Source organism: Pezoporus flaviventris, unplaced genomic scaffold (genome assembly GCF_033815535.1).
Source record: "Pezoporus flaviventris isolate CSIRO_AGI_PZ_B2104156 unplaced genomic scaffold, CSIRO_AGI_Pfla_v1 ptg000057l, whole genome shotgun sequence".
Lineage (NCBI taxonomy): Eukaryota > Metazoa > Chordata > Aves > Psittaciformes > Psittacidae > Pezoporus > Pezoporus flaviventris.
Window position 1 is genome coordinate 6830561 of NW_026892605.1, and position 12609 is coordinate 6843169.

The 12609-nt window shown below is 37.9% G+C and overlaps 1 protein-coding gene across 5 annotated transcripts in view; it reads left to right on the plus strand.

Annotated features, from left to right (window-relative positions):
• The window catches only part of PRLR (prolactin receptor), a 150198-nt gene extending 142389 nt beyond the window's left edge, over window positions 1-7809 (plus strand). For 2 of the 5 annotated variants that reach the window (XM_061469513.1, XM_061469514.1), the window contains 3 exons: window positions 540-639; window positions 1564-1633; window positions 2247-3721. In XM_061469513.1, the coding sequence (XP_061325497.1) occupies window positions 540-639; window positions 1564-1633; window positions 2247-3275 (1199 nt within the window). In that variant the 3' untranslated portion in view covers window positions 3276-3721. Of the gene's footprint in view, window positions 1-539; window positions 640-1563; window positions 1634-2246; window positions 3723-7553 lie in introns of those variants that run through there. The other 3 variants (XM_061469515.1, XM_061469512.1, XM_061469516.1) reach the window with 3 other exon arrangements.
• Window positions 7810-12609: the final 4800 nt, after the last annotated feature.

Here is a 12609-nt window from a genome sequence, read left to right on the forward strand (position 1 = left end):
AGAATACCAGTAACTGCATTAAAACTGCTACACAGACAACAAAGAGTGACTGCCTTCAGACAGTAACAGCTTTTAATTACTTTTTGTCTGGAATGAAATTGAAATAAACACTTAAATGTAAAAAATGTTATGTTACCATAGAAATCCTTAAAAATATCTAGTCCTAGATGATTTAACCCACCATTTAATTAATTGTATGATATGTATTTGATAATTAAATAACTACAGTATTGGAGTAATTGGATTTGAACCCAATTGCTATAACTGGTTGTGACAAAATTTTCCTCTTCATATATTTTTTGCATCATTTTTCCAAGAGAGTTTATTTCCTGCACAGTGCTATTAATAAAAAGCATAGTTATTATCAGACACTACAATGGTTGTTGAGATCCACCTATGCTAGTAAAGGTCTCTATAATCAATACTACATTTGGCAGTTTGGACCAATTTTTAAAATAAAAGTAATTTGAGACCTTTTTTGCATGCTGACTATGCATACAGCAGATGCGCATCTTTAAATAATTCTGTTTGTTTCTTAGAATATAGAGTAAAAGATATGGTTGTGTGGATCGTCGTTGGTGTTTTGTCATCTCTTATATGTTTAATCATGAGCTGGATAATGATTTTAAAAGGGTACAGGTAAGTCACCAATTTCACAATTGCATGGAGCTGAAAATCTCAGCAACCTTTTCAAAAATTCAATCTAACATCTGATTCAATTTCCTATAGGTTTTGTGTTCTCTTATAAACTACAAGTTACAGGTATTTGACTTTAAATTTGCAGCTGATAACGAGGTATTTCTGTTCGTATGGGAAAGTGGGCTAAATTCTCAGTTGGTAAATACATGTCCCTGTTAGATCTGACCATCTTGGATAGCCTCGTAAGTATTCAGCAAATATAATATGGAGTATCCCTGCCTCTATAGAAGACACACCTTTTGGTTTTGACCTGATTTTCTAAAGGAAACAAGGTTATATGGTCTTTCTGCTCACCTCTTTGCCAGTTCCCAAATAATTTCTTAGAACACTAAGTTCAATCAGCTCTGAAATCAGAGAGAGATGTCATAAATTATCACTTCTTTACAAGTCTTGCAAAACTACTGGCTGAGTAGAAGAGATTAAAGCATTGATGGAAAAGCCAGCAGAAGTCATTCCTCATAATATATATAGCAGTAGTGAGTCGACAAGTATATACACCCAGGCCCACTAGTCCTCCTGAACTGTGCCCCAGATAGCTGTTTCTTGGCCAGTTTTGAAGCTACAGTGACATTAGGGAAGTGGAGGTTAAGGGACAAAGGACAGCAAAAACATATTAGCAGTGTTACCTCTGCAGTTGATTAACTTACGTACTTTTTCTTATAAATACATCTAAGCGTGAGTTGTGAACTGTAACTGCATCTCTACATTACCTGGCTTGAGAGGTAGACAGGAAATGGAGGTCCAACAGGGAGACATCAGAGAAGGGAGAGGTGTTTAAAATGTCAAACATAAAAAGAACGAATAGGAGAACAAAGAGAGATAGAGCCCATACTTACACCTTGTGTGCTTGTTCTGTTTTTTTAGAATGGTAGCCTTTATCCTACCTCCAGTTCCAGGACCGAAGATAACAGGCATAGATAAACATCTGTTACAGGTTAGTATCACTGATAGCAACAAAAGAATTCGCCATTACTTTCCTAAAGTATGTGTTTGCAAGTACAATTGCCATAATAAAGTATAAAACAGCTTCAGTTGATTTGATCAATGTTAAAAATAACATTTTCAGATTGGCTGTGTAGAGGGTATGTGTGAGACAGTCTTGCCTTACACTAGTAGTAGGAGGGTATTTAAGAACGGTTTGTGACTTTCCTTGGGACACCACAAGAGCTAATGCCTGTGTGATCTTCCTGCCAGTTCTTATGGAAGTTACTCTCCACAGTCTCTTGTGGTGCTGAGGAAACAGGACATTAGCTGCTCCATCATTCTCCTCCATTTCACTCTTGTTAAACCCATGAGACCTGTACCTCCCAGAAGCTCCCAAATCCTTCCATTTTAGAAACATGAATTCTGGGACTGTGCCTCCCCACTGAGGGAACTCAAGAAATCTGTTCTTCCACTATTTTCTGCAGCAATACAAACTCCAGTATAGGTCTAGTGATATAACTATTGAAATCTTTGTATATTAAATATGTAGGCTGTTCACAATTGTTCTAGTCAGATAAATCCCAGGGTTAACAGTGAAAAAATGTATCTTGTTATGCCCTTAGAGAGGAAAATCTGAAGAATTATTGAGTGCTCTTGGTTGTCACGGTTTCCCTCCAACATCAGACTGTGAGGAACTACTGGTAGAATATCTGGAGGTAGAGGACAGTGAAGAACAGCAACTCATGCCAAGCCGTGACCATGGTCATGCCAGCAAAAACACAAAAATGACACCCAAGGAAACAGACAGTGACTCAGGACGAGGGAGCTGTGATAGCCCTTCTTTGCTTTCTGAGAAATGCAAAGGGTCCCGTGCCCGTGCCCTTCCATCAACACTTCAAACACAAGGCGTAAGAAATGTTCAAGAAAACAGAGGAAAAGGAAGCTGTGAAATTCTGTGTCTAGCCTCAGAACAGAGAATAATCCCTGTTAACAATGAGAATCCAAGATCATCCACATGGCCTCCAGCTCAGTTACCTAATAATCAGCCTCCTATGTTTGCCTACCACAGTACAGTAGATGCACATACAATAACACTGGGTGCCACAAATATGAACATTGTACCAGTTTTGGTGGGAAATGAAGAAAATCATCAGCCACAATATCCTATCACTGAAACTCTCCATGACAACTTGGAAAATCGAGGAGAGATGGAGAATTTCCATTCCAAAACTGACCAAACCACAGTGCAGGTCAAACAAAACAGACCCAATGACCAGTCACCTTTTTTGAATCCTAGACTAATGGATTATGTAGAAGTTCACAAAGTCAAACAAGATATGGACCCAGCAGTATTACTGAAATGTAAAGAAAATAGTGGACAAAATGAAAAATACACTGTTCCAGGAACCAGCAAAGAATACACCAAGGTCTCAACAGTTGTGGACCATAATATTCTAGTGTTAATGCCAGATGCACACAACCAGCAAACGTCTGTGCCTCAAGAACCTGCGGTGGAAACACCTCAGAATGTCCAGCAAAGTGAAGCTGAAACAGATACAAGCTACATTGCCACAGCCCCAAGTGAGATGAATAGAGAGGACAGTGCATCAGACTACATGGACCCATCTTCCTTTATGCCTCCCTTTAAATAACTAGTAGTTTGTACAGTACATACACAGTATGTATGTACAGTAAAACAAAGCCACATAGCAAAGAGTTCCTTAAAAAAGTCTAGCCTCCTATGTGTATTACACAGAAAATAAACTGTGGGTTGAGGTAATAACCATGGAAGTGAACCTTCGATCATTCACACATGTTTCTGACACACAGAAATGAGGAAATGGATATTATCTGCTATGAAAAACACATTGTAAACTAATTATTCAGCTCTCCAGATCTTCTATTAACTGATTAAATCTGAGGGAATACTGCAGATTCAACAAAGATGAAAATCATTACAGATCAATCAGTATACCATAGTGATCCGAGGGGTTCCTCAATCAGTTAAATCCTATTTTCTTCTGAATGCATGCTGTCACTAGATGAAGTTTTCTTTACATTTTTCTCAATCCTTAAGTAGAAAGGAGCTCTTATATATGACAAATCATAAAAGAGAATGTATTCAACAAATTACAGTAAAATAAATTCTTCTAAATATTTTTTTTGCTTTGGTTCAATGTGACAGAAAATTTGCATCCCATTTATGTCCTAGTCCAATCAAACCAAACATGAAAAAAATAGCAGGAAAATATTATATGCCTTACTGTATATAATACACAATTCTACTCTAGTAAAACCCCCTATGTTTAACAATGTATTTTTAAAGGCTATTTTTATATTACCATTAAATAAAAAAAGCCAAAATAAAATATTTTTTAATTTCCCAATGCTATTTAACTACTTAGGAACTTTTCCGTTTCCTTCTGCTGAGACAGCAGTAACAACTAAAGCTATAATTTCTATATAAAGCATAAAATTAAACTTTCTACTAATTAAAAATATTGTCATTTTTAACTATATTTCTAATATATTGCAAATGTATTACTTTTTGAATTGCAAATTATTTCTTTCAAATATTTTTTATCACCTGTAATTATAAAATTAAAATAGAATCTATATTTGAGAGCAAAGCTTCTTTCCCACTGAATTTATACTCCAATGCCAATCAGGTGATCCTTAGGCATTGCATTTCTTTCTTTACTTGGAAGGAAAGTTTGAAGTCAGATTTTTCATTATGAACTTACAAAAAGTAATTTGGAATCTAGCCTACAAAGTCAAAGATATGAGGCATAAAGTCTGAGTCAGAACTCTGCTGAAATAGTGGTCAGAATGAGGAAAGAAAGGCTGGACACATCTCCGGAGCAGCAATGAGAACAGTGAGGATTCCTCATATCTGTGTAACTGAGGCAGAATCAAAATGATACTGGAATGGTTCTGAACTTACTGTGGTCCTTCTTTGTTGAAACAAAAATTTAATTTACTTCAGGAAAGTATGATCAAGTGATGACTACTTAAAACTGGGCCAAGTATTTAGCCAGTATCACTAGCTTCAGGGGAAATGGGAAACATGAGGTAAGAGAAATTGTACTGTACATGGGCAAGAAAGTGTATTTACTATAGATGAGCTCTTTTCTGTTCTTATCCTTCCTGTACAGCTTTACATTTCTTTAGCTTATCATGATTTTATGCACTGAGCCAGCCTTCCTGCAGTATCAGGTAACGTGCTGCAGAGCCAGGCCAAAGAGACTTTCAGATTTTGAAGGTACCAGAAGGCCATATCTAATTGGCAAATCAGATTCTCACCTTTTACCTTCATGCCAAGGAACTGCTCAAGCACAGATTGGTTGAGCTATCTAGTCCTTCCACTGCCAGGACTTCAGAGTTTAACTAATTATCTGTGTGTCCGTAAACACACAGTGTCAGTGTACACTGAAACTTTTACTTCAGACATCAAATTTAGAGCCTGTGTCGACCACACAGACAACATACTGCCAACTTCCAGAGGTTGACCAGAGCAGACTAGATGCTCTCCTCAACGTGTTGGGAGGTATGCTAAATTCTTAATTCAGGCAATTATTTAACACTTGAACCCATGAAGTGGTTATTCCAGACAGCATATAAACATAAAATTTTGTTTAATTGTAGTTAACAGGATGGTTTTACTGTAGATATACTGTTTGTAGTGTATCTTAAAAATTTTCTAGAAATGCTAAAAGTACTGCAAAAAACATACCAGTTTATCAGTCAAAACTGGAATGTTTTGTATTCTGCAAGGCAGAAATTAGTCTGCGCTTGTATGTAAGCTGGTAATTTACTCTGACAGTGCTCCACTGACACTTCACTTTTCTGACTGAATTGGACAGAGCTGATCCAGATAAGACACACTCCCTTTCTTTACACAGCTAGCCGTATCTGACCCAAGCTGTTTTCTACACCTGATGCCACACATGAAGGCATGCTGCTACAGGCCTTCTGTGATGCATAGAGGCAATAGGATCTTATCAAACTGTAGACAACAGATCTTCCTTATGTAGTGGATTTCTTATAGGAAAACACAGATGACTGTTTTAAACCAAAGAAAGCATGGTATAGGGTGTCAGCAGCAGGCTTTTGCTGTCTTATCAGTTACTTTGGACCTGAGGCACAGAGACACAACTTTTAGCAGGTGTTTATGATTTGTCCTGCCTAACTGTAGGGATCTATACGTGTACCTCCAGTAATCCACACATAGGAGAAACTGAAGAGTTATTATGCTTTGCCATAAATTGGTACTGAAGCTGCAAAATAGCTGTAGCCCAGATTACATTGTGAGGTGCAGATTCTCTCACGCCTTTGTTGAGGAATGTCTCCATATGCGAAATCATCATGGCTTTCTGTGAAAAGGGAAATTCAGCCAGAGTGAAAAAGGTGCTCATTGCTCTGAGTAGCTAAACTTTTTAAGGGATTTGCTAACAAAATACAATTTGAACACAAGTTTCATAAATATATTTGTTTAAGCTGAACAAATGTACAGGTTGATTCTTTTTCCATTGGATTTGCTTTTATTTTCCAAAACACCTTGTTAATTTCAAGGTGGGAACAACACCTTCTGAAAGTGGCCTTTAACATCTGAAAGTACATTAAGAAGATAATAAACTACTGTTCTGTAAAATCAGAATAACCTTCAGCTGAGTGCATGGGCCTCTGGATGTTTAAATACTTCTTTCTGTTTGCAACAAGATTTTTGCTTGCAGCTCTTTAAACTTAATGTTAGGAAATAGATTACATGAGATTTTGCAGCAGTTGTACAGAGTCAACTGTTGTAAAATTATGATGCGCCAATGGGGGATAACATGCTCTTGACACCTCTTTTGACAAAGAGAGGGATGAAGCATGCAACCGAATTTACCCCAGAAACAGGGATTAGCCCTCCAGCTCTTGCACCATTAGTCAAATTTTTCATTTGGATTTATTCTGTGAAAAGTTTGAATGGTGTTTTCAATGTCAAATTTATATATGCATCACTTCAAGTGTGAATTACTTTTTAGTAGTATAAAAGCCCTAAAAGAAAGCATAAAGGCTCTTCAAAGTAATTAATTTTATAAAATCCATAAAACAAATACATATTTTTTAATTAGTAACCTTTCCTTTGGACTTGAACTAATTTTATTAACAGTTTTTCTTCAGTATTGACAAATACGAGTTCTTAACTTTTCTATTAGACTTTTTTCTCTAGCAGATGTATTTGATGTACAATTCTAGTATTTAAGCATAGCATTCATGACTTCTAAAGAAATACAACTTACTGAAGTGTGACATGTGCTTACAAAACTCACTGTCACATAAAATGCAGCTTGAAGAGTGGTTATGGTGATACAATGTAACTACGAAAGTGTAGTAAACTGACCTTATATCATTCTAGTAAGACGATACATGTGTTTGGAAACAAAGTGTAAACCAAATATGTAATGATAATTGATTTATGTTAAAGCATTGAATTCTGTAGTATATCTATTTATGTGTCTATATTTAAATGGCTAGAAAATATACAGTTGCTTTAAATGTCATTTAAGTATTTAAAGTGCAGTGACAGCAGCTGTTCAAAATTAATAAGCAGATTTTTTTTTTTTTGTGATCTCTGAAGCATTGCATATATGGGGTTCACATCATGAAGCCTGTAAATTAACTGTAAACAATATCAAGGTGTTGTGCAAGGAAACCAAAGTCATCTAAACCAGTTGATAGATATTAGACATCTTCTATAAAGCCATAAAGACAAATGTAATGAAAGTGTCAAGAGATCGGGCATCATATTCTCAAAGAATTGCTACCTCACTTTTTTTTTCTTTTGCTCCCTTTGAAAAGGCAAACAAAAACATTTTACTTTGTGTGTCAAATTGTGAATCAAAAATCTCATTTGTAATGTTCAAATTATTTTTGTTTACTCACAGCTTGTCATGGAATCATCACTTGTGTTGCACTGGTAGTATTAGGATGGGATATTCAAGATGTGCAGCAAAATTAAATTGTTTTAATATGAAAAAATAAGAGGCATTTGCAGGGAAAGGCATACTGACCAGCTTGGCAGCCAACCATCAGTCCCTTTCCTGGGACACAGTGCCTGTGTGCCCAGCTCACTGGGACTGAATAAGCTGAGTTGTCAGAGATGCTCTCATTCTGGATCTGAGCAATGCAACTAAGCATTTATCAGTATATTTATATACTGATATATATATATATCAGCTATTTAGAAAGACATGCTTTCTGCTGAGTTCTTGAGAAAATCTTCAAAACTCTGACCCTACATGAGTGAAAATGGAGATTAGCATTGCTCTCAACTATCTCATACCCTCACTAAATTCAGACTTCATTTCCCATGGGTGTGGAAAGATAGGACTAAATTACACGAATTGGAACGATTGTGTGGTACTGCCTTAAAAACCATTTTGAAACAAATAAGGGCATTTTTTCATCTTTCCTATATATGCTAAGCAGGAGATTAAAGATAAATGAAATATAGAAATACGTTATATATGGGGATAGAAAGAGCTTAAAGCTCACAGTATCATAGAATAATTCAGGCTGGAAAAGACCTTTAAGGTCATAGAGTCCAACTGTAAATGTAGCACTACCAAGTCCACCACTAAATGGAAAGAGGGATGCAACTGCTGCTGCATGTAGCAGAATGGAAGATTAGTGTAGTCACTATAGAATTGTACATAGGTAGATAATTAGAGAAATCAGAGGGAGTAGACATGCATTTTGAGTACAGCTGAGAAGAGAGGGAGGGAGAAGGATAAATGTAAGCAAAAGAATCAAATGGAGAGTCGATAAGAAAATACAAGAACCTGTAGAACAGAGAGAGGTGATAAATGAGACTGTGAGGAAAAAGAAGGAAATACTTATATATCAAAAGTGGGAATATGCACAGCTACCTGAGACAGTCCACAAAAATTGTGTAGCCTTATCAAATGCTAAAAAATTGATAAAATGCTGAATTGGCTACTACATATCAGCTACTGTACAGTAGCAGAAAAGTCCTGTACCTGAGAGGTGGTCATTCACTTTCTATCAGTTACAGGATTTTCTTCCATATAGCTGACACTGGTCCCAGGCAAACGGAATACTTGAAGAATTAGACCCCTTACCTGATCTGCTTTTTCTACATTCCTAAGGAAAAAAAATCCAGAGAAATAAAGTGTCCCACACTGTTTTTAAAAACAACCTTCAATTTTTCATCAGAACTATGGATGAGGAGAATTTATCCATTTGCATTGTCTCTCACATGTCTATCATTCTTAAGCATTCTTATACTTTTTATTTATTAAAGATAACCTAAGAGCTCCAAGAGAAAAAGGCCTTTGTGCATACTACTAAATGGTCTCTTGGACTTCTGGGCATTGCGTAGTTTGCGCCTGTGACAATGTGTCTGTTAAATATTTTCCTTAATCATAAAGTCCCTGCCTTGGTGATAAATATGGAAAATTGCCAAGCTAGGCTTAAAATATATCTCTTCCATTTAAGCAAAGTTTTTAAGACAAACTACTATATCTGTCAAAAGTTATTGAGAAAAAAGCCTGAATTAGCTGTGTGGCCTCTTGCAGTGCTGGTATGTTAAAAGTTCTTGTATTTTTGGAAGGTTTAATGTCCTGTTCTACTTTGTGATGCTGCTTGTCTTGGACCTTATCATTATTTAATTTATTTTTTTTTTTTTTTTTTGGACAATGCTGCTTTTCAGTCTATTTTTGTGAGCTGCTGAATACCTTCACCTCATTTTGACATCAGTGAAAATGGAAAGATTTAACTCTGATTCCTACAAAGACTGCAGTGGTCAATTTTAGACATATAGTACCAAGTAGATTTTAACAGGGTCCTGGAAATGTTTGTAGGAGTAACTTGTAGAAAATATCCCTTCAGAAGAAAAGAAAATTATACACACCTAGGAACAGGCAGATTTTTCTACATGCAGAATACATGCAGAAGTATAATGATGTCATATTGCATTTTTCAATATTCATAATGCTGTAGATTACTCTTAATTCTCATCCCTGTGTCCTTCATTCCAAAAGGAAGAGGAAACTACTGCTCAGCTATACTCAGAAAGCATTCCTGGGCTGCTTTAGTGTTGTTTATTTTTCATCTTGGTTTTTTTATCTGATTTTTTTATTCTGACTGCAAAAACATTTAGAATAACACAACCTTAAATTCCATATATGCATTGTCTGGCTCAGAGATACTCAGCACTGCCTGGGCTTCTGAAATCTTTATATTGTGCTTGATAGATTTTTTTAGTCATTGTGTAAAATACAGCAATACTGAAGGTGGTGGTCTGAAAAAGTACTGGCAAGAAAAAATGTATCAGCAGTCACTGACTAATTGTATTTGTTCAAATTTCTGCCATGAAGTTAAGTTCAGGTCAAAGTCTGTAGAACTTCCTTGCCTTCAACTGTGCCAGCAAGTCTCTCAAAGAAACATATTTATAAAGTAAATTGCATGTTCTGGATAATATGCATCTCCCATCAGAGAAAGAGATGATCCAATATTTGAAGCAAACTTGTTTCCATTTGCACAAACCATTTCATTGCTAGCCTTGTGGTACAAGCTAGGCATTTTTTACATTATAATTTCCAAATTTGTATGCAGCCTGGAGCAAGGTATCGTAGGTGTCATCACTGTAGCAACAGAATGACTTGAAGCACAATGATTCTATAATCCATATCCAATGTTTTGTAAATTTCTAAAATTTAAAAAATTATAGAAAGTAGATTTCATATGCAGTGTGTACATTGTTTGCAGAATACTGGTATAAACATAGTTGCTCAGGAATTCTTCATTGTTTCTAAGTGTATCTACAGGAAAATGCTTTAAAACACCTTTTTTTAAGTTCTTAATATTGAAAATGCTGGCTTAAATAAAACCTGTTAGCAATTTCACTTGTAAGATCAATATTGTTCTGAAGTCTGTAGCTTTCTGATGGACTTTTCAATCTTTGACATCGTAGAATCTCTTTGCAGTGGTGTTCGCATTTTGGTTTAATAAAAGTTCTTGAATAAAATTCACAAATTCTAGCTTTCTTCATGAAATTCCAGTACATGCACCAGGTCACAACTTTTTTACTCGTGCTTCTTCATGGCTCTTTGTGTTGATGAAAATTATCTTTATAACTGAAATTGAAGGTAGCAAGAGTAAAGTTTGATTGCAAAAGCTTGAGCATTCAGGAGTCCTAAGGTATGTAAGCACACCCCTGGTTAGTATAAAGCAGAAATCTCTCACCCACTGCAGCAAGAATTGGCAATTTTCTTGCAAAACTGAAGCTGCCCCTCAGGGTGGATGGCATCAGCACTCTGCCTATGATCACCAAAATCGTTGTAAAATATATTTCACCTGCAACTGTGTCTAAATACAATGCATCCCGATTACCATTCTAGAGAATGCCATCACAAATCTCATTTCTTTTAGTATTATGAGGAACTGGAATGTTAAGGTGGAAGGCAACAGCGAGCTTGCACTCTTCCCATTCTGGTAGGAGGTTGTGCTAATACTCTTTGCTGAGGAACCAAAAAACAAACAAACAAAACAGGGAAGACACAGATCATCAATTATCCCTCTCACAACGTCTCTCCTCATCCATCCGTGTTGAAAGATCACACCTTCTCCAGGTTTTTCACCTGATGTGACTTTTATTGCCTCTCTGCCTCAAGCACATTGTTGCTGGGGCTAAACACAACCTGCCATGCTTAGCCTTGGGATCCCCCTCAAGTGCTGCTGCTGCTGCATGGGGCTGGCCTATGCTCCCACAGCCATCGCTGTTCATGAAGATAACATTCCCTTACAACACACTGTCTTCCCACAGCATTCTCTGGAGAAACTGGCTGCTCATGGCCTGGATAGGTGTATTCTTCACTGGGTTTAAAACTGGCTGAATGGCAGAGCCCAAAGAGTGGCAGTGAATGGTGTCACATTTAGTTGGTGACTGGTCACTAGTGGTGACCCTCAGGGCTGAGTATGAGGGCCATATGTTTAACATCTTACTGATCTGAATGAGAGTATCGAGTGCACCCTCAGTAAATTTGCAGATGACACCAAGATGGGAGAGAGTGCTGATCTGCTGGAGGGTAGGAGGCTCTGCAGAGGGATCTGGACAGGCTGGATCCATGGGCTGTGGCCAGTGAGATGAGGTTCAACAAGGCAAAGCACCAGGTCCTGCACTTGAGCCACGACGACCCATGCAATGCTCCAGGCTTGGGGAAGAGTGGCTGGAAACTGCTCATGGAAAAGGACCTGGGGGTGCTGATTGATGGAGCTGAACATGAGCAGCTTGTGCCCAGGCAGCCAAGAAGCCAACAGCATCCTGGCCTGTACCAGCAATAGTGTGGCAGCAGGGCCAGGGCAGTGATCATCCCCCTGCACTGAGTACTGGTGAGGCTGCACCTCGAATCCTGTGTTCAGTTCTGGGCCCCTCACTACAAGAGAGACATTGAGGTGCTGGAGTGGGGGCAGGGAAGGGCAATGGAGCTGGTGAAGGGTCTGAAGCACACGTGTGATGGGGAACAGCTGAGGCAACTAGGAGATTTAGTCTGGAGAAGGCTCAGGGGGGATCTTACTGCTCTACAGCTGCCTGACAGGAGGTTGTAGCGAGGTACGGGTCAGTCTCCCAGGTAACAAATTACAGGACAAGCAACATCAGCCTGAAGTTGCACCAGGGTACACAGGCGACCAAAAAGGCTTCCCAGGGCAACGGCAGAATCACCATACTTATAAGTGTTCACAAACCATGCAGATGAGGCCCTTAGATATTCAGTTTAGTGGTGGCCTTGGCAGCCCTGAGGTAATGTTTGGACTTGAGCTTAAAAGTCTTTCTCACCCTAGTCAAATCTGTTATTCTAACCGCTCTTTCCGGTACCGCACATTCAAATTTTCCCAGAAAACGACGACTCGGAACGGGACAGACCCGGGTGACAACGAAGCGGGACAATGGCTCCCGGCGACCCCGGGCTCAACGCGGCA